The 25,232-nt window shown below is 41.6% G+C and overlaps 1 protein-coding gene across 1 annotated transcript in view; it reads right to left on the bottom strand.

The window, feature by feature from the left end:
• The window catches only part of NIBAN1 (niban apoptosis regulator 1), a 166,680-nt gene that overhangs the window by 14,940 nt on the left and 126,508 nt on the right, over window positions 1-25,232 (bottom strand). The window contains exons 6-11 of the mRNA XM_010590944.3: window positions 18,247-18,362; window positions 11,785-11,889; window positions 11,310-11,472; window positions 6,006-6,193; window positions 3,090-3,251; window positions 1,057-1,167 (exon numbers count right to left, since the gene is read on the bottom strand). Coding sequence (XP_010589246.2) covers window positions 1,057-1,167; window positions 3,090-3,251; window positions 6,006-6,193; window positions 11,310-11,472; window positions 11,785-11,889; window positions 18,247-18,362 — 845 coding nt within the window. The remainder of the gene's footprint in view (window positions 1-1,056; window positions 1,168-3,089; window positions 3,252-6,005; window positions 6,194-11,309; window positions 11,473-11,784; window positions 11,890-18,246; window positions 18,363-25,232) is intronic.

The raw sequence follows: 25,232 nt of genomic DNA, 5'->3' as shown, positions 1-25,232 counted from the left end.
ATATGACCTAGTACATCATGTTTGATAGAGGGTCAGGGAAAACGAGGAAAACCCTCACTGAGATGGACTGACACAACAGCCTCAACAACGGCTCAAATACTTCAATGATCATGAAGATGGTGCAGGATCAGGCAACGTTTTGTTGTTATACATAAGGTCACCAAGAGTCAGAGCCAACTCGATGGCAACTAATGACAACATGTACTAGCTGCTATTACTATGACCATTTTGACATATACCCAAAGCACATTTAAAACAAGTTTATGTGGCAAGTATCTTTTCCCTGGACTATTTCCCTTGCCACAAGATTTTGATTTTTCTAAAAACTGCTGGCCAATTTATATTTATTTTACTATTCCATAAACACCATTCATGCCACAGGGAGAAAGATGTGGCAATCTGCTTCCATAAAGATTCACAGCCTTGGAAACCCTATAGGGCAGTTCTACTCTGTCCTATAGGGTTGCTATGTGTCAGAATTGGCAACGGGGTTTAAAACTTTTGAAGAGGCTGTGCCTTCCCTATTTTTTTTTTAATCCCATGTAACACCTATCACATTGCTTACCTTATAGTGGATATTCAATAAGTGTCTGTCAAGTCCAACTGCTAAGAAAGTAAGCAGGCATTCTAGCTGATAGGCAATGATGCTGAGGACCTGTAGTCCCTAATGTGGCCACTAGATGGCAAAACAGGCATGAAAGTCAACTGGAAAAAACTACCGCTTGATTTTAGTCACTGGTGCCTCAGATGGCACTGGGGTACTGGGTTTACCTCAGATGGCACTGGGGTACTGGGTTTACCTCAGATGGCACTGGGGTACTGGGTTTACCTCAGATGGCACTGGGGTACTGGGTTTACCTCAGATGGCACTGGGGTACTGGGTTTACCTCAGATGGCACTGGGGTACTGGGTTTACCTCAGAGAAAGGAAGGAGGAAAGATTGAAATGAAAACGGGGAGAATGAAAAAAGGAGAACATGGTATTTTTCACTTAAAAGAAATAGCGGTCTCATTCCCCTTTTATGTTTCCCAGAAATGAGAGAATGGTTGGTTTTACCTTTAAGACTCGAAGCTTAACCTTCTCAATGAAGACTGCAGTTTTCGAAGCCTCTCCTTCAAGATGTAGGGAAAGCAATTGCTCAAATGTGAATACTGCATTTTCCATCAGCTAGAAACCAAGAGCAACACAGAAGCAGACCACAGTCAGAGGCTGGGATCACTGCCCCCAGGTCTGTCTAAAACTGCTTGCAAAGAGAAGGAGTAAACCACCAGAGATGGGTACCCCCTCCCCACCCCAGGCACTCCTCCAGGGACCCAGAGCAACACCTGGGCTGTGAGATAAATGGCCACACGGCTAGAGAGGGATTTGTGAGAGGGGTGGGATCTGCAATAGATGTACGCGCGTGTGTGTGCGCGCGCGTGTGTGTGCGCGCGCGTGTGTGTGCGTGCATGCATGTATTTCGCCCCCGTCAGTTTTGATCTTTTGGCCCTGAACTGGAGAGCCCAAGATCGTGGGATTGAGAAGCACATTCCTCATCTTCCATTCGCTGCTGTCTGCAGCCAGGTCTTATAGAGATGAGATGGGAACCTGCTCCAACTACTTTTTGGCTGCTTCAGTTCTGCAGCCCTACTTCCAGGTACATGCAAACCACTGCAACACATCTCTCTCTCCCCACCTTGCATCCTCCCACCTCACAACTCTTCCCTTCTCTGCAAGCCTGGGCTAAAATGTTCAGGGGTTAGGAAACGGAATTAGTTCAGATTTCTTTTTCTCTGCATTTGCACGTCTAGCAATTCGAGCGGGGTCCAGTATTATCAAAGGGACTTTTGTTAAACTATTGCCCAGTTTTCTTCCTGAACTTTCTTTCATCCCTCTCAAAAAAAAAAAAGCCTGCTGCCATCTAGTCAATTCCAACTCATAGTGACCCTATAGGACAGAGTAGAACTGCCCCATAGTGTTTCCAAGGAGCAGCTGGTGGATTTGAACTACCTACCTCATCCAGCTCAGCAGTTAGATAGTGATAAGATGTATCTCTTAATCCTTGCCCACCACTATTAAGGAAAAAAAAAAGCTCTGCTTTCCTCCCCAAACTTATGATCCCAAAGTATCCTATACATAGCTTTATCATGGCACTTTCAACACCACAGTGAATTTATCTCACTGAGAACTCCCTGGAGTGGAATTCCTGAAGGGTCTGGCCCACAGGAAGCTCTCCCAGACGGCTGAATAGAATTGTCTCCTCTGAGCTCCAAGGACCACACTCTGTCTTTATTTGGAAAGCACTATAACATGGAAAAGACTTTGTGCTATTCACTCCTGTTCCTAGGGGAAAAGGTCTTTGTGGGAAAAAGCGGGAGCCTACTAAGTAGACTCGAGAAACTCAGATACGGGAGTTGTGAAGCTGTTATTTATTACTATATTTTTACTCTCAGCTGAGGATATTGAGCCAGTGGTTCTCAACCTTGGCCACATACTAGAAGCAGTGGAACGGGGCTGGGCGTGGGAGAGCGCGTCAAAGAAATTACCAAATACAGAATTGAAACCATTGAAAGTGGGGCCTACACATGAGTATTTTTTTAAAGTTTCCAGGTGATCCTAAGGTGCAGCCAAGGTTAAGGCACTAATTTGACAAATTAAGTAATTACCAAGTAATGCTACTCTATGTTTGAGATAATTCTCTATGATGCTCATCAGGAGCCTTGGTGGTGCAGTGGTTAAGCACTTAGCTGCTAACCAAAAGGTTGGTGGTTCGAACCCACCAACTGCGTCCCGGGAGAAAAAATGTGGCAGTCTGCCTCTGTAAAGATTTACAGCCTTGGAAACCCTATGGGGCAGTTCCCCCCTGTCTTATAAGGTCACTATGAGTCAGAATCAACTCAACAGCAAAGGCTTTGGGTTTGAGTATGATGCTCATCAACTTAGAAGATGAAGCCAGCTCTACAGACAAAATATGTCTTCACCCAACATGATGACTACAGACATGCACCTCATTTCCCTGAGCTACCCGAGCACATGGTCTCATTTGCCAGCTCATTATTTCTTGGCTCTTGGTCTATCCTCATTCGCACAGATGACCCTGCTGTTCCTACCTCTTGCATACAGTTCTGGGTCCTCTGGACCACCTGGTCCACGTGGGGGAATCTGAAGCGGCTCCTGAGATCCTGCAGGCGTTCTTGAAGCAGGTTGACTTTAATATAACAAGGTTCCATCTTCACGGAATCCAGCGGAAGATTCATAAGCTGGTCTAGATGCTGCATTTTGATGAAGGGAAAAATTAAACACCTTCAGATTTAGGAGCAATATTACATAAACAGAATTCTCAACAATCAAATGAACATTATTACAGAAAGTCACTAACTGGATCAGGACATCTGTGACCTTTTCAATTGTTTTGTTTCTCTCTCTCGGTGGGCCCCTGGGGCAGCTTTATTGCTAGGACAGAGACTGATTGGTGGAAGAAACCAACTGGGTGATGGGAAGACCCGGGGGTACACTCAGGAAGGCTCCAGTCTTATTAGCTCTTGACGGACTCCAAGCTCCCACATATACAGCTTCAAGACGGGCAGGCAGGTATGCTCTTCGGTACATGGAAATGCTATTGGGCTACAAGCCTTCTTTAATGAGTGACATTCCTCTAAAAAAAAAAAACCCTAGAAGGTTGGGGTGCTCCCTGGACTTATGTTCCCTGGATGCCAAGTGAGAGTTCCCCACAATTCTGAGGCTCTTCAGTGCTACCAAGGCCTCCCTTTACTGTAGGCTGCTCTGTTGGGCTAATGGGTGGGGAGGTGGGTAAGGCCCGACTGGGGAAAGGGAGTCAGCTTCAAAAATGGGGGTCCCTTCTACTCTAGTTTGCACAAGTATGGACTTAACTGATGAGATCATAGTACTTCAGCAAATGGACAGTGCCAGACCTCCTCCACTAAAGCTCCCAGTATAATCAGTGTACTAGGAAGGTTGCTGGAAACAAAATACATGCTATTTTCCAAGCTTGTTTAAAAACACAATTTTAAAAATTAAATATTTGAGATTTAAAATGAACAGAAGAGTTGGTGCAGAGAAAGAAGATAGAATGAAAGGTGCTGAAAATGGAAGCTCTAGGGAGAAGTTCCCCCACTCTAAGAACTGGGAGGGCAAGTAACAGATAATGTAGGATGCACTGTCTGAGTCTCAGATCACAGAAAAGGGATAAATATTAATTTCTCTAAACACACACAGGAATCTTAAAAGAATCCAGTTTCATTGCTCTTTTAAAGGAAAATATCCTGGGTTGTACACATGGTTAATGTGCTTGGCTGCTAGCCAAAAGCCTGACATTTGAGTCCACTCAGAAGCACTTTAGAAGAAAGGACTAGAGATCTAATTTCAAAAAATCAGCCATTAAAAACCATATGAAGCACAGGTTCTACTCTGACATATATGGGGTGGCCATGAGTCAGAACCAGCTCAATGAGTCAGAACCAACTCAGTGGCAATTGGGTTGGTTGGCTAAAGAGTGAGTTATGGAGGGTTCCACTGACATGGAATTAATGATCAAAAGCATGCTGTTGAACTTGCTCCTTGTCACACAGTAACCAACAATAGAATTAAACAGATAAAGGAGGAAAAATGGGTTACTACTTTGTTCCTTTCAGACTGGTGAGACTTTAAACAAGTGATAACACCCTACTGCTGATGGGTATATGGGAAGAAAGCCAAACACTAGTGGTGGAAATTTATTTAAAATTTAAATCCATTTTTGGGATGCAAATGGAACATTTGTTAACATTACAAACATAGCTACTTTCTGACTTATCAATCGTGTTCTAGAAATCTATCCCATGAAAATAAAAGCATCAGTGTATAAGGTTATTTATTGCAGCTTTCATGGTGCCACCAAGAGTGGAATGGTCGAATAAATCATGGTGCATCCATACGTGAAAAATTATGCAGCCATTACAAAGCAAGATTTAGAGGTAGACCAGTTAGCTTAGAGACAGTTTCATGATGTGTTTTTGAATGAGAAAAGTGAACAGAATAGTATATATAGTATAATCCCATTTTTAAAAGAGCAATCTAAGAAGCAATCTATAAATAGGTGTGTTTTATATGCTATGTAAGCGTAGAGAGAAGTACAGAATGGCATATGCTAGGTTGTTAACACTAGTTACTTGAGGGAAGGGGTGTGACATGTGGAGAGGAAGAGAGGGAATGAAAGCAAGAAAAAAAAGGCTGCAAGAAGAAATGGTCTTTGTTTATGTACATAAAGAAGTAAGAAAGGAAATGAAGCAGAGGTGTCTGGGATGTCCATCATGATTTGTTAAGCGTAAAAGCAGGTTGTCAAGTTACGCCTGTGTCAGTGGTTCTCAAACATTAGGGTGCATCTGAAGCCCCTGGAGATCTTGTTAAAACACACATTGCTGCTGCCTCCCCTATCACCAGGGTTTCAAAATCAGTAAGTCTGGGGTAGGGCCTAAAAATTTTCATTTTTAAAAACCAAGGGATGCTGATGCTAGTCTATGTCATGAATCCATACTTTTGAAAACCAACCAACCAACAAACAAGACTTCTATAAATGAGGATATATGCTTGTATATCCACATGCACAAGAAGAAAGTTTAGGAAAACACATACCAAACTATTAGTTAATTCAAAGTTGGGAATGGAGGTGACCTAGAAGTTGGGAATGGAGTAGGATTAGGTGGGTATGGGTGATGGTGATTAGTTTTACCTGTATATAGATTTGAGTATACTGTTTTACTTCTTTCAAGTATGTTGTTTTTTTGTAACTTGAAAACCATCAATAAAAAAAAAAGCAGGTGAATGCATAGATGAATGGATGGGATAGATGAATAGACAGGTGAATGAACGGGGCGTTTGGATAGATGGAACGGATGGAAGGCTAGATGAATGGGTACGATGGAGGGAGGGAGGGAAGAAGACGGACGGACGGATGGATGGTAGATAAAACCCATGGAGAAGGCAGCCTTAAGCAGACCATTTACACTCAGCTCTTGGGCTTATCTTACCTCCTTTAACTGGGCACTGTCTCTAGTGGTCTGAAAGCTCTGGCTGAGCTCATCCACTTCTTTTTCAAAGAGTGAGCGAACTTCACTGAATCCTGAGCTCACAGGTCCCATGAGCTCCTCCAGAATGGATGCCAGGAATGGCTGCACACTGTCCGCACAGCTTCTCTCTGCAGGCTGGGTGACCATAGCTGAAGTAGGAAATAGCCAGAAAATTGTGACTTAGGGCAAAATTGGACTCAGGGGCACTGGAGCCAGGCCAGGACTGGAGGGTGCTCCACTGAGCCATTTAACAGGCCAGGCAAGCTCAGATGCGTAAGCCACACAATCATGATGAGTCCTGTGCCAGCACTCAACAGAATGGAAAACCACCAGACGCTTTGAGAACTGGAACAAACAGACCCTCTCCCCTTCTCAAGCTATCCTCTGCCCTGGGATGAAACACATCTAAAATGAAGGAGAAAATGCTGGTGGTGCCTTGCATATCTATATAAATCACTACCATTATACCATATATACATAGTTTATCTTTAAAAAAAAAAACAATTACTTTAAATGAATTTTCCTAAGAGCTTATCAGTTGATATAACTCCATCCCCCTAAAATCACATACAGTCTTTTCTAAGGCAAAAACCAAACAACAACAACAAACCCATTGCCATCAAGTCAATTCTGACTCACAGGGACCCTATAGGACAGAGAAGAACTGCCCCATAGGGTTTCCATGGCCGTAATCTCTACAGAAGCAGACTGCCACATCTTTCTTCCCCATAGAGGGCTGGTGGGTTCAAATCACTGACCTTTAGGTTAGCAGCCAGGCACTTAACCACTGCACCACCAGGGCTCTGGAACTAAATTCCAGTTAGTTTGCCAACTCCCACCCATGTCCATCACCACCCTCTATTTCCAATTTTAAAAAACAACTTTTTTTTTCCCCCTAATCATCAAGGAATACACGCTTAGTGAAGAAAATGTAGAGAGGAGAGAAAATTGTAGAGGGATTTAAAAAAAAAATTAACCATAATCTCATTCTCCAGAAGCATATACTCTCCTTTGATTTAGAAGAGGAAGAGCAAAGATTCTGGTTCCGTAAGTCTGGGGTAGGACATGGAAATTTGCATCTTAATCTTAAGTGCAGAAGTGATTCTCATGATCAGCCAGCCAGGTTTGGAAAGAGCTGTCTTGTGAGGGCAGCCTGAGCTGGAGGAGGCCTGAGCTGGCTCTGTGGGCTGGAAGGCTAGCTTTGTGGGTGTAAGCAAGTCACATAACCTTGTAATGGTATCACAGAACTGAAAAGGGAACTACAAACTCCTCTGGGTGCCCAATTCCTCCATTTACAGAAGGAAAAAAAAAAAAGGGAGGTCCAGAGATGTTAGATGATTTGACCAGGTCACACCCCCAATTTGCAGAACCAGGACTACAATTCAAGCTTATTTATTAATTGTATTATTGGCAAATACTTGATTACAATGAGATGACTGACCATATTCTTATCTCAATTTGCAGAGACATTTCACAGTTATAAAGGATCAGACTTGGCTCTTAGTCTGAGAATCTGAGAATGACAAACACTATTATTATTATGAACAACTTTCATAAATATTTGGGATATAAAATTTTAAGTAAGTCATACAACTTATTAGGAGAAAACGACCCTTTGAGGTTCAATTCAAATATAATTGATTTTGAATTGTATGATTCAAATATTAACAATCTATGCATTTTTAAAAATGGTTCCCTTGATACCAAAATTCAAAACTGTTTGCCAGGAGAATTTAAAAAAAAACCAAATTAATTAACTTTGAGAGAACTATTTGAAAAACATGTATCATTGATTCTTGATATTGGCCATAGTTACAGTCTATAAAGTCACCTTGAACACTGTATTAGCTAATGCTGAACCACCCTCCTAAGAATAACATAGGTTCTGCGAGACTCTGGTCACATTTTTGTGAACCACTCAATACACTACCTTGTTTTATGTGCGTTTTTGTTTAAAGACACCTTAAAAAGACACCTTATCTAATATACATTGTTGACTCACTGACGTTGAACTCATGGCCAACAGCACTATAACTCATGCCTGAACAATGCTTATCTAACACAAGTATTTTCTCCTTAAAGACACATCACGGTCTTCCTGCACTTAGGGACACTAGACAGCACTTCAGCACTCTGCTTGGGGCCGTTTAAACAACAAAATCACCAACAAGGAGCACAAAAATGCGAAGAACGTGGCACTAAATGATGGCGACAAGGACCCTCGTTTACAGTGTAAGAGCCGAAACGAGCAGCAGAGCTTCGCCTTACTCCACCCCAGCCGGGACCCTGCACTGCCGGCGACTCAAACGTTTTCAGGGCCCTGCACGTGCGCACGTCTGCGAGCGCCCGGGAAGGCACCCGAGGACTGATCTGGGGGTTACAAATACATTTCAACAAGCAGGCGAATTCTCCAACACACAGTCCATGAATGCTGAGGACAACTGGAGCTGGCATTTCAGAATAGTCACGAACACTGGTGATAGGCACTGCAGATTCAGCAGCAGTGTGCCAGGCTGACCTGCTCCGTGGGCGGAGGTAGGCTCAGGTCGCGGCTGTGGGAGGACAGGTGCGGCCCTTCTCTCCCAGGCGGTGACTGCTCCACCTCTCTGCCTGATCACCCACGCGGGCCCATTTCCCCCGTGCACTCCAGCCGCCTCTCTGAGCCTTTATTCACACTGTTCCCTTGGCTCGTGCCTTCCTTCCTTGCTCCACCTCTGCGTGTCAACAGCCTACTTCACACTTGACCCACTCGGGAAAGCCTAATGCCCTGACACCACCGCGGTGCTTCCTGAGCTGTGGTTTGCGGATGTTTCCTCAGGGCTGCACAAATTCTACATCCCACATGTATGCTCTGCTATTTTTCAAGCCTACGGAGGCGCTGTTGTGGTAAATATTGTGTTGTGACACGTTAATTCATAAGACTTTCTGAAGCTAAGGCAGAGGATGAGAAGCAATTGAGCACCGTGACTGAGAACGAAAGCGCTGGTGCCAAGAGTGGCTGCGTTAGGAGGCCGGGCTCTGCCACACACTAGATTTGGAATTTGGACAAATTACTTTATCCCTGCCTCATTCTTGTCTGTAAAACGGAGATAATAAAAGTAATTATCAATGAACCTACTGTATTGAAAATGTTTAGAACTGTACGTGGTACTCTCGAAGTACTCCTTAATTCTGTTGGCATTATCATTTTTTCTAAACAATAACCACTAAAACATTACTCATTAGGAGAGGCCCACACAGTTTTCTGAAGTTGAAATGGGATCCGCTTCCAGGTTGGGAATCATCGCGCTCTTCGTTCTTGCCTCTCTTGTGGCATTTACCACATTTTTCCTTCTGTTTCAGTGTCTGTCACAGGAGTCATGTCCCCCTCTACTTGTAAAATCACATCATCTTCTCTCAATCCTCAGGGTCACTGTACTTAGCAGGAGCAGAATAAATGCTTACTGAATAAATAAACAATTGTGGGGCAGAACAAAAGGTCCATTGCTTTCAGGAATCAAATAAGAAGAAATGGAGAGACCACTACTTAATACTCCCAAAGTTCTTTTTTTTTTTAAATCCAAAGCCCTTTATCAATGCAGACTGAAACACACACTTCCTGTTATAAAGGGTAGAGGATGGAGGCCTGCCTGGTTAAAATGTGTTTCTGATATTTCATTTTAAAGAGACTTGACTATTATTTCCTGTCAAGGCTTCTTTTAGGAAACGAACTCAAGTTCAGGCTAGAATCTTTTTCCATCTTATGTGGGATACACCCGAGCCCTAGAGCTTTAGACGAGAGAGAGAGACAGAGACAGAGACAGAGAGAAGTTTAATTCAGGCCACTGCTAGGCCCAGCTTAGCTCCAGATAACAGCAAGTTTGGCACAGAAGTTGGATGTTGGCAGTATTAATTTGCATAAAATATTTCAACATATAGTCAACTCTAGACCTAGTTGTGCTAGACGCAGACATGGAAAATAGCATATCTGAAGTTAATTTATACTTGGCTTGGGAAGGCATTGCATGATGAGACATTCACACACAGATACACAGACATGCACACCCTTACTGCAGTCAAACGCCTCTTCTAGTCTCCTCTCAGCAGGACCTGTTAGAAGAAGCAAGCTGGGCAGCAGTATGAAGAGGTCCTACCAAGCAGACAATCACCGATTAGACTATGAGCCTCGTGAGGACGGCAACTGGGTCTTTTCCTATTCACTGCTAAAATTCTACCACGTTACTCAATAAGCACTTGGTAGATATTTGTGAATGAATGAATGAGAGTGAGTGAGCAAGTGAAGAATCTAAGAACTGACTATAGAACAAGATCCCTGATAAACAATCACAAGATGAGCCAGCATGCTTTTCCTCTGAAGCAACATTCGATATCGGTCGCTTTGTTGGAATATGGGGCTCCCGGATAGAATGGAGAACCAAAGAATTTTTGTCTCGCAGAGCTCCTTTGAGGCCATCTAAGGCCTCTTGTGAGGAAACAGGCAAACTTTTTTTCTCAAGAGCCAAATAGTGAATATTTGATGCTTTGCAATCCAAAAAGTCTCTGTTCCAACTACTCAAGTGCTATTTTAGCATGAAAGCAGCTAAAGACAATTCAGAAATGAATGGGTGTGGCTATGTTCCAATAAAACTTTATTTACAAAATCAAGTCAAGGGCCAGATTTGGCCTACAGGCCATAGTTTGCTTACCCTACTCTGTGGACCCTCCTGTTTTCAGAAGAGGACATAGAGGCACAGAGAAGTCAAGTGGCCTGCCCAAGTACATAGGACTAGATATGGTTGGAGTTGGAGCTCGAATTCAAATGTATTGACTCCCATCGAAGGGAAATCCATTTATTCATTGATTCAGATGCTCACTGAGAGCTTGTACATGCCAGGCATGGTACAAAACACTGAGTATACCTGACTGAACCAAGGCACCATGGCTCTGCTCTTTGAGAGCTTACATTTGAGAGGGGGGTCCCGGCAAAGGCAGAGGTCATTACAATTCAGTATAAGAAGTACTGCAGTTTGGTAAGTTTAGGCAGTCTCAGAGTGCACAAGCACCACCACAAGGCAAAGTTTCCTCTGCCTTATGTCCATAAAGCTTCCATGAGAAGGTCCAGGCCCTTACCAGCACCTCTGACATACTAGTTATTATAATTGTTATCGTTTCTTCTCAATTTCCTCAACTTAATTCTCATCTGAAACCATTTACCTTCACTATGCAGTGGATCCCCCAAATGTACATCTTAGTTAATTGGTAGAAATATGGATTATCTCCACTGACCTTTGATCTTTCCAATTAAGAAGTTCTTTGAGTTCACAATCTGATCCATGTCTGAACGGATCGTTCCTTCCAGGCCCTTCGTCAGACTTCTGCATTCCTCCTTCAAGGCACTTAATCCTTCCGAAACTTGAAGCTGAACCAGGTTGTAGGCCTCCTCGAGGAGCTGCAACAGGGAATAGCACCTAAATTGGGCTCTGTCATGTGTAAGCGCCTGACAGAGTCAAGCAGAGGGATGAGGGTTTATCACAGACTATCATAATATAAACAACTCTGCGCACACATTCTAATTTTTCTTTCAGACATCAAGCCTGTTTGGATTAGTCCTCATATAAGTGAGACTGAGCAGGCTCAATGTAGACAGTTCTCTACCCAGGAAGGAGCTACTAAAAAAAAAAAAAAAAAAAAAAAGCTGCCCTATAAAGAGTAGGGAATGTTCATCAGAGGAGAACAGCAGCAGGGCAAAATAATCACTTACGCCGAACCAGGCCCTCTTCCTGTCATTCTTTTTCCCCTTCATTTTAGGCAGAAGGTCCGTCTGGAGGGTTGGCAGGAGCTCCTCCATCACCAGGTTACTCAGGATCTGCAGAGTGGAAGAGGGCCCCCATGTTGGCTAGTCAGTGAGGTCAGGCTCAATCTGAACATCAGGCCACCCAAAGGGGTGAAGACTGGCTGTTGCTATCTGGAGCTACATAAGGTTATCCAGGCTATATGAAGTCTATTAGGTTCATCTCGTGGTTTAAACCCTCGTTCTGAGGCCACAGACATCTCAGCTAAGACAATGACAGTGGGTAAATGTTCTTAAATATCCACAGAGACTAATGATGATGCCTGCTTATTATAGATGTTTCCCATGGGGAAAAATAAATCAAATTCCTCAACTTCAAACACTGCATATTTAAACTAGAAGAACCTAGCGCATTGTGGACAATAGAGGAAATTTCAATTATGGATAAGGACATCCTTAGTAAAATTGTGAAGCAAGTCAGCCTTGTTTTTGGTGGCTGAATCCTAGTCTGCATCCCGTCGCAATATCATCCCCCCTTGAGTTCCCTCAGGATCCAAGTGTTTTCATGCCCTTTGTCCCCACTGTCCCCTGAGCCCCTCCTTCCACCCTCTTTAAAGTTTAGAAAAAGAAGGAAGTAACAAATATTTTGGAGCAATTGAACATTTGTGGACTAAGCAGAATATAAGGTGTTTAAAGTTTTATCAGTCTTAGAAGAAATACAACCAGAATGCTCCTTAGAAAGCAAGGATGGTGAGAATTTGTCTTGCTTACTTTGGACATTGATTGGAGAAACCAATCAATAAAGAAGGCCATCATGTTTGGTAAAGCAGAGCATCAGTGAAAATGAAGGAAATCCTCAATGAGATGGACTGACACAACATGGCCACAACAATGGGCTCAAACATATCAAAAGCCATGGTGATGGCACAGGACCGGCCAACATTTTGAACCAGGTCTTCTTCCTGGGGTTCTTTTTCCCCTTCATTTTAGGCAGGAGGTCCGTGTGGAGGGTTGACAGGAGCTCCTCCATTACCAGGTTTTTTTCTGTTATACATAAGGTCGCCATGAGTCGGAGACCCAACAGCAACTAACAACAACGTTTTCCTTTAAAAAAAAAAAAAAACTGTTCCCAAATCTTTTCCCTAAAATTTTGTTTGGATCAATGAAGATGGTTCTTTTAAATCTGATGATATTCTACATGTCCACTGATGACAGTGCTCCACATTGCACCGGTCCCACCTTTTAACTCCCACTGACCCTGAATGATAGAGAAGCCTCGCTCTTCAGATTTACTTTCACTGTGCACCTTTTGGGGCTCACAGCTCAGCTGTCAGTAGTAGGCTGCAGACAAAGATTTACAAGTGGGCAAGAGTACTTCTGGAAATGGAGGCAGGCAGAAAAGTGGAGAATCACTGGAAATATCAGTTCTATGAATTTAAATAATATTTGTCTAAAATAATTGACCTCTTCCTTCTCGTAAAAATTCAAATTAAGCTCTGGGAATTAAGAATGGTTTTCTCTGAGGTCACTGGTCAGTATCATGATGTTAGAAAGACTGCTGAGCTCACCAGATATTGCCTTTCACCAGAGCTGTTACAGCAGGGTATACTGCTATAGCTGAGCTAAACAGGAACATTCCCAGGGTGGAGGTGGACCAGTCATCCAGTCCCACTGTGCTGTGAGTCCCTGGGAGAGAAGGCTGCCTGGGTCAGTGTGGTCAGTGGAGCTCCTGTCATATCTGCAGTTTGGGACTGTGTGGTGGATGAAGATTATAATGGGGACAGGATTTCCACTAGTCCTGGTAATTCATAGACTTTTAGAACAAGTCTCTGGAGTCAGGCAAGGGTTGGATGACTATTTTGTGATGACTTTTAGAGGAACTTGACACGTCAGCTCCAAGTAAATCAGCAGGTCCAAAAGTCAGATTCAAGTAAGTGATTAATAATCCAGGGATCTCCATCCTGCTCTATGGAATAGGTTCTTGTTTGGAACATGCCTGCCCAAGAGTAACATAAGTGTGGCATGGGGAGAGTAGGCTAAAAAAAAAAAAAAGGCTAAGAGGGTAAAAAAAAGAGGGTAAGGGGACTAAAATCTGAACTTAGGATCAACAGGAAATAAGTGTTGGTCTGAAAAGTGTTAAACTCAAGAATCAAAATAACTGCCCTAATTCATCACTTTGCAGAGATTAGTTTGAATTTGAGGCTAAGTGTGAAACGGGTTTGAAAATAAGAAAATGCTACACAGAGGCCAAAAAAAGAAAGAAAAGGTTCCATTTGAGTGGGCTTGCAGTTTTCTCTTAGTCCTTTCTCATACAATCTTCCAAGAAATTTGGTTCTATTTTAGCACTTAGGGAATGGAAAAGGAAGTATGTCTGGAAAGGAAAAAAATGGAATAGGAGTGGGTTGCAGGCAGAGCATCTGGGTGCCGAAGGCCAGCTGTGTTTCATCCCAACAGGATCATCTTCCTTTAACCTCCAGCCCCCCTACCCTGACCCTGTGCTTCTCTCACCTGCCTGCTCTGGGATCCCCCACCTTGGTCAGCTCTCCACAGCAGAGTCCCAAGCCCTTGGGCTAGCCAAGAGAAACTAGCTAATCTGATAAATAAATCATAATGATGAAGGTGTTCCCCAACCTCCTCCCCTCAAAGCAGGATCTAATGAGCTTTACCAAAAGGAGCCGAAAAGTGTCACTTTTGCTTAAAACACAAACAAAAAAAAGAGGTAGGCTTAAATTTAACTGCGGGGACATGGAGATTTTTTAATTCCATCACATATACAAGAAACCAAATATACCACCAGGTTGACTAAAACCAACAAACCCAGGTTCACCTGCTGAAGGCCTTGCCGCACAGTTACCTTTCTGATACTTGAAGGTGTAAAGGACTGTCCTCCTTCCCCAGGCTGACCCCTCAGTCTCACCAGGCTGTCCCCACTATCCTTTGTGTTGCTGAGTAGCCAGGGATGAAGAATTCATTTAAAGGGGCCACACTCAAGGCCGTTAGACAACAGACAACACGGGAAAATAAGGACAAGGCCTAAAAAATGTGGATAGCTTTCTCATCTAGAAAACATCCCATCCTGTGGGAAGGAAGAGCTGCTCTCTTGGCCCATCTGGTTAATTTAAAGATAAATAATAAACACTCCAAATAACTATACAGTACTTTAGATTTTGCAAAGACCTTCCCTCATGATCTCATCTGATGTATTTATATTGACAAGTAGAAAATATATTGATATTTTTACTGGTATGTAAATATTTTCACCTCAACGGTCTTTCAGGCAACTTATTCTAAGATATTTGCTTTGCTTGGACACTTGCCTAAAATAACCATTGCCATGAGGGCATGCCATGCTTGCTGTGTGAGTCAGGGCTGTGAAGGTAATATCATAAGAAGACTGAAAGTCTTCTGAATGCAGGCCCCTAGGCATAGGGCTTAAGAGTGCATTATAATAAGGTTCTTAGCAAATGTGAAGAAAAAATGCAAATATACCTAGTGCTTTACACAAGTCAAGCCATATTCTCAAACTCAGTAATGGGATGCCACTTTCTTTAACTACTTGGCAGCTTCTTCGGACCCCTGACCTCTTTTCTCCGTGAGCCTTAAGAATAACTTGCTTTCTTATTCAGTAATGTTATTAGAGGTTGTGGTGAGCCTTAAACCTTACCAGGCCCCACACAGGAAAGCTTTGGAAGCCACTGCTTTTTCACCAACTTCTACAAGGATAGCCTGACTTTTCTGTCACAGACCTGCTTTGTGACTTCAGCCAAGTCTTTTAACCTCTCTGAGCATCCTTTCTGTCATCTGGAAGGTGCTGGATGAATAATCCTAAAATGTCTCCTACCTTTTATGAGTCTGTGACTTCACCAAAGATACTCAAATTCCTGGGGGAACAAAACTTCTTATTGGGTCATTTACGGATCTCTCTCCGTGGTTTTTGTTTGTTTGGATTTTGTTGTGTTTTGTTTTTGGCCATTTATAGTATTTTTGGTACTATCATATTTTTTATGAGTGCTTCAGTCACCAGGAGGTACAAATGGTTAAGGTGATTGGCTGCTAACTGAAAGGTTGAATGTTCGAGTTCACACAGAAGCACCTTGGAAGAAAGGTCTGGTGATCTACTTCTAAAAATCAGCCATTGAAAACCCTACGGAGCACATAAAGTTGGAATCAACTCAATCGCAACTGGTTTACTGGTCTGATTGCTTCACACTAGTGCTTTATGATATCTATATATGTAGGTCATTGGTTGTTAGGTGCCATCAAGTTAATTTCGATTCCTTGCAACCCATGTGACAGAGTAGAACTGCTCCATAGGGTTTTCTAGGCTATAATCCTTAAGGCTGGGTGTTTGGTAATCCTTACAGGAACAGATCTCTAGGCCTTTTCTCCCAAGGAGCGGCTGGGTGTGTTCGAACCATCAACTTTTCAGATAGCAGTCCAGTGCTTAACGATTTGTACCACCAGGGCTCCTTCCATATATGTAGACACGCACACATATATCCCCACACACATATATACAATGCTGCCTCATTCTCTGGATGTATACGTATGACTTGCCTCACCGCAATGGCAAGGGATATGTCATTTAGTTCTCTTGTACCTTATAGCACTTAACACATATCAGCCTAAAGCAACAAGCAGAAAGCAAACAAAACAAAGCACAACAAACTCAAACTCCAACCTACCAGATGTACTAAGTATCTGTTTCCAATGGCATTGTGAAGGAATGTGAGCTGGCAAGAGATTTCAGGTGGAAGAAAAAATAAAGCAAGGGATATAGCTGAACTCAAGAAGTAAATGTATAAATGCAGCATATTCCCAAGGTTGGCGTTGATCTTTCACTGGACCATGAGTCAGAAACCATTATTCCCTTTGCCATTTGTCCACTTATCATTGGACCCCAGGCCTATGAGCTTCACAGGGCAGGGCCATCTGTCCTGTCCATCTCTGGATCACTGGTACTCAGCATAGTGCTTGGCATAAAGTAGATTCTCAATAAATAGTGAATTAATAAAACTGGATAAGTCATTTAACTTCAGTTTTATCATTTATAAAATGGAAATAATAATTGCCCTACTTAGCCCATAAAGATGAAGAGATAGAATTAGCATTTGAACATTACAAAATATCACACGAAGGCATCTGACATTGACTTATCTACAAAATATGTTTGCTTACATGACAGGACAATCAGTGTCATATACTTTAGCTTCCCAGTCTTATACTTTGGTTTTTCTTTCTGGCATAAGTACTATAAGCTCTTAGTCCTCTCAGACCTATAAATGGATGTGTTTCTCCCAAATACTAGAAACCAAGAATTGGTTACAGTACTGCAATAAGCCTCAGGTTGAGAAATAAATGAGTTTAGAAACAAACAAACAAAAAAAGAAGATTCTGAGTTATATGGTAAAACAATAAAGAACAGCCCCATCGTCATGAGAAAATGTTTTTGGCTTTAGATGTTTAATGACCACAGAGAGGGAAGGAGCCATCTGGCATCATCTGAATGTTGTTCTCTAATAGCAAATTTCACAGACTCAAAAGAGGCACTCTGGGGGATGTGAAAAAAAAAAGAAGAAGAAGAATAGCATTCTTGGACTCTGTGCGTACAATGAAATAATGCCCATATCCAGTCCTCTCTTCTTGGCTGAATCAGCCGTATGCTTGGTGTCATCAGGGAGGTTGGGGTCACATCATGAAACACAGTTTCCTTTGGAGATTCATAACACCTGCTGGGACCACAGCCACTTAGGTGCTTGCACACATGATTGGCATTTAATCAGGATTGTGAGAAATCATAATGGACTATGGAACATAGGAAACTAGGAAAAGTAAATGAAATGTATAGAAAACTGCTTAATGCTTTTTAAATTTGTTTCCATTAATTACTTCATTTATCCAGCATTAGATAAAGACCTCCAACTGTGTGCTAAATACTTTACCATCAACATCTCATTTAATTCTCACAGCCTGCAATGTAAACATCATTATTCCCATTTTTTCTTTTTTCCAGAGGAGGAACCTGAGACAAAGAGAGGGTGAATAACCCGCCAGGATATAAATCCAAGTCTGCTGACCCTACAGTCCCAATGCACTCTGCACTATATCATCCCGCTCGCTGTTGCGTCTCTTCTGGAAGCATGAGATCATTTGAAACAATAATCCTTTCTCTAAAAACCCTGGAATAGGCCCTTTCCACTGTAGCTGAAGTGTTTCTGGCCGCTCTGTTCACTGCCTGATTCAGCAATGTCTGGAGTGAGTGCACAATACCTTGCTGACCAAACATTTCTACATGATGAGAAAAAAATCACCTTTGAAATCACATCTTCCATAGTTGCCGCTTTTTTTGTTTGTTTGATGGATTGTTAAAATGACTCTGACCTCCTACCACCCAGACCAAGGGAAGACCCAAAATTCTGAGCCGTGTGTTACCTGGACTTCATTCCCAGTGATCACTTCCCACGAGCCATAGTGACCCTTCTCCTGTCGGAAGAACTGCACAGCTTCTAAAAAGGCTTGGGCTTCAAAAGTAGTCTCCTTCATGTAATCTAAAGGAAAGAGACAAAGGCATTTAGCAAAGAAAAACACTTTAGATTTTTATATGGTTCTTCAAATGTAATGGTTCAGAGAGAGCTCATAGCACCAGCATATTACAAGGAATACAATTATGAGGCACAAAGATTTTTAAGCAAGTACTGAATTCAAAGTTCATTTACAGGTATCTCATTTTTTTTTTTTATCACATTATTAAGGAGCCCTGGCAGTGCAGTGGTTAAGTGCTCACCTGCTAACCAAAAGGTAGGCAGTTTGAACTCACCAGATGCTCTAGGGAAGAAAGATGTGGCAGTCTGCTTCCATAAAGATTGCAGCCTTAGAAACCCTATGGGGTAGTTCTACTCTGACCTATAGGGTTCCTATGAGTTGGAATTGACTCAATGGCAATTTTTTTGTTGTTGTTGTTGGAAGAAGAGGTTTAATCACATTATTTGCTCAACATACTAAATCAAAAAAACCAAATCCGTTGCCATCGAGTCGATTCAGACTCATAGCGATCCCATAGGACAGAGTAGAATTGCCCCATAGGGTTTCCAAGGAGCACCTGGTGGATTCGAACAGCCGACCTTTTGCTTAGCAGCTGTAGCACTTAACCACTATGCCACCAGGGTTTCCTTGCTCAACATACTAGATGATTAATTCTATCTTGTAGCTAGTCAGTTACTAGTTATACTGGTTAGTCCGAGAAACAGGTCCATCAATTTTCTCTCTTATAAATGCTTCCCACTGTACCCCCAGGCACTGAGAGGCCTTATACTACCAACCACAGCACCTGACTCAAGCAAGCTATCACTTAACAGTGTCTTGTGTGTCAAAATCATCCTCTCCCAGTTCTCAAACAAAACTCCAATTTCTTTGTGACCTGATTTCATCTGTCAAAAAGACATCAACATAATCTATTAATTCTTCCTAATATAAAAATAATTGACAATAATAGCTAACATATACAGTAGGATGAAGGAAACTTTGTGGCACAATAGTTAAGCTCTTGGCTGCTAAATGAAAGGTTGGTGGTTTGAACCCACCAGAGGCTCCATGGGAGAAAAGACCTACTCCCATAAAGATTACAGCCTAGAAAACCTATGGAGCGGTTCTACTGTGTCCTATAGGGTCACTGTTGAGTCAAAATTGACTCAATGGCACACAACAACAACAATAAATAGGATACTGTTCTAAGCACTTCATATACCTCATTGAAAGCTCACAATAATTTCTGAAATATTAGTTTTATTTCTGTTTTAAAGATGAGAAGTCCAAGGCACAGAAAGATGAGTGACTTGCCTAAAGTCATACAGTAAATGGCAGAGCCACTGACCTTTTGAACTGCCAACCTTTCAGTTAGCAGCCAAGCACTTACCCTTTGCACTACCTGGGCTCCTTATGATCTGCATAGATAGGACAATAATAGATTGGTAAACTGAAGGCAGCTGATTCACTGGGGGGACCACCAGGGCCATAGACAGTGGAACTGCTCAGTCAAGGACTGAATGGTTGACATGGGAAACTGAGCAGAGCTGAAAGAGGATCAATATGTTATGACAGGTTGTTGTTGTTGTTAGCCGTCATGAAATTGCCCCAATTCATGGCCAGCCCATGCACAATGGAAAGAAGCACCACCCAGTCCTGTGCCATCCTCATGATTAGTTGTAAATTGGACTGTTGTGATCCATAGGATTTTCACTGGCTGATTTTCAGAAGTAGTTCACCAGGCTTTTCTTCCTAGTCTGGTCATAGTCTAGAAGCGCCACCAACACCTGTTCAGTATCATAGCAACACACAAGCTTCCACTGACAGATGGGCGGTGGCTGTGTATGAGGTACATTGACTAGGAAAAAATCTGGGTTTCCAGCACGGAAGGCAAGAATTCTAACCACTGACCCATCAATGCCCCGCTATGGATGACCCTTGTAGGACTGGTTTACTGGGTTGTAAGCAGCAGGAACTTGGAAAAGAATATAATTCAAGGCATCACCTACGTAACCATTCAAGAAAATTTTTCACAGTGAGGATACCATGATGCTAAGAAGCTCTACCTTCAAAAATATGAAGCAGTAACTGACATTTCTAATATCAATTTAGAGATTTGGTTAAAGGCAAAATTTAAGTCAGAAAACAGGCGTGGCTCAAGAATTAAGTTTTTTACTTGAATCATAGTCTTCTTTGTCATTTGTCTTGGCTTGGCAACTGACTTAGTGTTTAATCTCAGGGGTTTAGAAAACAAAAATTAAGGTCGTGGTATAAAATTGACACCATCGGTAGTGTTCTCCCTACAAAGAGCTGTGATATGGTGGCTGGGTACAATAGGAGGGACTTTACCAACTGAGATGGAAACTGTAATTACTATGTTGGGATTCAAGACTGATTCATGCATTCTTATTTTTAACAGCAGTTTTCATTTCTAAGCTAAGGAAACAAAATGTGGTACTGTAGTTGGATGGAGTGAAAGTGCCCAGACCCACAATCCTGGAAATGAGACTTTAAATTCTTCAGGTCAGGAAGCATAAATTGACTTAATTCTTCCCCTGCTGGCCTCAGTAACTGGAGAAGGTATTTGAAATCCTGTCCATAACTTCCATATCTATACCAAAGGAAATGATACTGCTCCTACCAATGGTCCCATTTTAAAACATCTTCTTTGGAAAAAAAATAAATAACTGAAGAAATGGGATTTGAGGACAATGACGAGGGAGTAAGTGAGACATAAAAGACAGGATAGTGGTGAAGGAAAGGCACTTTAATGTAGGCAGAAAACTATTTGTAATCAAATGTACTATAAAGGAAATTCTAGTAATTGAACATTAGCTATGAAGCCTAAGAGAATGAGGACATGGACTTGAATTCCAGACTTTTTACCATTAAGACAGATTTAAACTAGATTTTATTACTCCCTTCTAGTGGAGAAATGATTTAATCTACTGATCCATCATTAGATTTTCAGCTTATAAAATGATTAAATAGGTTAATTTATATAAAACTTTTAGAATATCTGCCACATAGTAAGCTGCTATTTATTCTTCTGATGAAAAGCAAAGCTCAACAGCAATTGCCAGATCATTAAGGAAACAAAGAACAAAGATTTACTTTGTAAAGAACAAAACTACACTGCCATGGTCATATGATCTTCATTTCTTCTACATTGTTTGCAAAGGCCGTGCTGAACTCAGTCAGACACACAGGTGTTCGAGAGAAACCAGATTATAAGTCATTTGATCAACTTCCTGCCACAGATCTCATGGGAAAGACATTCCAGGCTCACAATCACCCTCTTTCCTGCCAACAAGCAAACTGAGAGAGTAGTTTCAGGGTCCCCAGTATCCACCATGGTTTTTGGTTTTTAAGCTGTCTTCTTGCAAGGCAGACTTAGACAAAAGTGCCAGCATTCTGAGGATGCTCACGGAGATAGATGTGCTGAGGAGCAATTGAGAGACCCTTAATTAGACCCTTTTTTTTTTTTTTTTTCCTTCATTCTATGGACGAGGAAACTGGCACAAGAAATGGTTAATTTCTTAGCTGAAGGTCACACAGCTGGTCAATATTAAAGCCAAGAGTAGAAAAAAGTGGTGTCATAAGTGGCCTTGCATTCATGCTTACTTAAATCACAGACTATGGGAGTTGGAAGTAATCCTAAAGGTCACTTACCCCAAGCTCTCGTCCAATTTAGGATCTCTGACAGACATTTATCTGGCCTTGGCTTTAATATATTCAGTGATAGGGAGCTCACAGTTCATGACATAGCCCTTTCCACCATTAAACTGCTCTAATTACTGGGAACATTTTCCTTCTATTGAGCCAAAATTTGTTTCCATGTACTCTCTCTTTCTCCCTCTCATTAATCCCATTTCTGACTCTCAGCGAAAAAGACAAGTTTCTCCTTTCCCAAGCCAGCAATCTTGTCCTCCATGAGTTTTTTCTTTTCTAAACTGAATAACCTCATTTCCTCCAGCCATTCATTAAACAATGTATCTTTTCTTTTTTTTTTGGTCCACCATTTTCCTTCCTTCCTCCTTCAGTGATCAATTCCAGTTTATCAACAGCTTTCTTAAAATTGGTCCCTAGAACTGAACGCAACACATCCGGTATTGTCTAACTAGATGCCTTTGAATTGTGATGTTGTCGAAGAATATTGAATATGCTATGGACTGCCAAAAGGACAAACAAATCTTTCTTGGAAGAAGTACAACCAGAATGTCCTTTAGAATCAAAAATGGCGAGACTACGTCTCATATACTTTCAACACGTTATCAGGAGGCATCGGTACCTGTAGAAGGACATCATGCTTGGTAAAGTAGAAGGTCAACAAAAAAGAGGAAGACTCTCAATGAGATGGACTGACACAGTGGCTGCAACAATGGGCTCAAGCATAACGATTGTGAGGATGGCACAAGACTGAGCAGTGTTTCATTCTGCTGTACATATGGTTGCTATGAGTCGGAACCGACTTGATGGCACCTGACAACAACAACAACAACAGTGCAAATTCGGTAAAGTAAAAAGATTACTTTCCTTTTTGTGATTCCTAAACTCTTTAATACAACCACATCATACTATTGACTTATATCTTATATTCAAATAAAAGCCCCATGTCTTTTTTTATATAAAACTCTTGTCAATTCAAGCTTTTCCTAACCTGTACTTATGCTTTTGATTCTGAAATACAGGTTTGAACATTATCCCTATTAAATTACAACTTACTGTGATCAGCCTAGAGTCCCAGAACCTGCCAAAAACCATTTAAAAATTGTAATTCTGTCCCCTAACTCCCATTTGCCCCATTATCATCCAACAGTTGGTGAGCCTGCCTTCTTTGTTTTCATCTAACTCACCGATAAAAATATTTACCAGATCAGGTGCAAAACCAGAGCCCTAGGAAACTAAGCATTTTCAGAGATAAACAGGAGACACACCTTGGCTATTCATTCAACAATCACCTCCCCCAGGACTAAGAAATGTTTAGAAATGCATAATTCTCTTTGGTCTCTCCCCATTTCCTCATCTGTGCAGCTGCATGGAAAACTCATGTTTGAGAGGCGCGATTAAAGATTTTGCAGGGAAGGAAAACTTCTCTGGGTCCCTTGGGGACAGTCATTCAAGGGACCAGCCAGAGAGAAATTGCTTTTGTTTTTTCCATCTGTGCAGATTTATAACATGTCTGAGTCAACTGAAACACCAAAGCTCCAAGACCTGTGTAGTCATCCTGGATTTTGACTTGGGCTGCTGTGTTGGGACTCCCTGACTGGCTGGTTTTGGAAGCTGCCTTGTTATTTTATTGGTAAACCACGCCAACCCATGTTAGCTGATCTGCCCAGCGATTTGTGGAAGTTATGTAACAGCATTACTCACCACACTGCTATGGGGTTCGTCTCACTAACATACACTTCTAAACTGTTTTCAAGTCACATGTTGTCCTTTCTAGGAGAAAAGCCACGAGGCTACTTGCCCTACTTTCTTCTCTAGAACAAAGGCGAAGGGACACAAAAGGAAGGAAATCAACATTTTTTGAATAGTCACCATGTAGTAGATCCCTGGGTGGTGCAAGTGTTTGTGATCAACTGCTAACCTAAAGGTTGGCAGTTTGATCCCACCAAGCAGCACTGTGGAAGAAAGGCTTGGCTCTCTGCTTCCGTAAACAATATAGCCTATGAAGAAAACCCTATGAAGCAGTTCTACTCTGTAACACATGGGCTTGCCATGAGTCGAAACTGACTCGACAGAAATGGGTTTGGTTTTGGTTTTTGGTATCATGTAGTATGAAGCACGTGAGATGTCTACACACACTCTCTCATATAATCCTTCCAACAATCCTATCAGGTAGGAATTAATATCCCTACTTTACAGACAAGGAAACTGAGTCTTAGGAAGGTTAAATAAATTGTCCAACCTAGTATGTGGTCAAGCAAGGCCCATTTACATCCAAAGTCTTGTTATAACACGCTGAGGTTTGACTTTTTTTTTTTAAACTTATTTATTTTAACTAATTATTTATTTTATTTAACTTAATATTTATTATTAATTTATTTTTAACATGTAGTTGTAAGAAATAATGCAAGAAATATCCTGCGTACCCTTCAACCAGTTGCCCACAATGGTAACTTCTTGCAAAACGATAGTACAATCTCACAACAAGGAAGTTGACTTTGACACAATCCAACCACCTCATTCAGATTTCACCACTTCTACAGGCACTCATTTGTGGGTCTGTGTGCTGTGGTTTCATTTTAAAATTGTTTTTAAATGAATTACCTTTCCTTCTTCTCAAAGTTCAGAACCATATAATTTTAGAATTTGAGCATACCTTACGGATCATCTAGACCAAACCATTCATTTTGCAAATAAGGGAACTGACACCCAGGCAGAGCGCAAGATGACATTAGTAAAAATAAAACAAGAAAAAGAAAACCCCTCATTGGAGCTAACAATGAGTGGTGTCCATTCCAATAAAATAGTAATAGTTATTTTTTTTTAATTTTTATTAAATCATCTATTTATTCACGCCTACGCTAAGGAAATATTTATTACCATATTATGAATAGTAACACCTCTAGAAAACTAGCTCCAGGACTTCTTAAAAGGAACTAGTAAATTACCAGAAGTCCCTGAACCATATTTTGTAAACTACTTGACTAAAATATTCATCTATTGACCAAATCATATCTGATTTAGAGGACACAGGCCTATCAGGAAATAAAGAGGAATATGCCAAGAAAAAAATGTACCCCTCCGTGGAGATGCAGGGACCGGAAGATGAATTACAACGGTGATGCTTTAGGTGAAAACACAAAGACACAAGAACCCACTGAGAGGGTAGAAAATATTTCTCAGGCAAATGGAAGAAAGGTGCTTTTAGTGAAGATACCGTTTTGATA

The sequence above is a fragment of the Loxodonta africana genome, chromosome 25 (assembly GCF_030014295.1).
Source record: "Loxodonta africana isolate mLoxAfr1 chromosome 25, mLoxAfr1.hap2, whole genome shotgun sequence".
NCBI lineage: Eukaryota > Metazoa > Chordata > Mammalia > Proboscidea > Elephantidae > Loxodonta > Loxodonta africana.
Note: the sequence above shows the minus strand (reverse complement) of the source record. Positions and strands in the feature narration are given on the sequence as shown.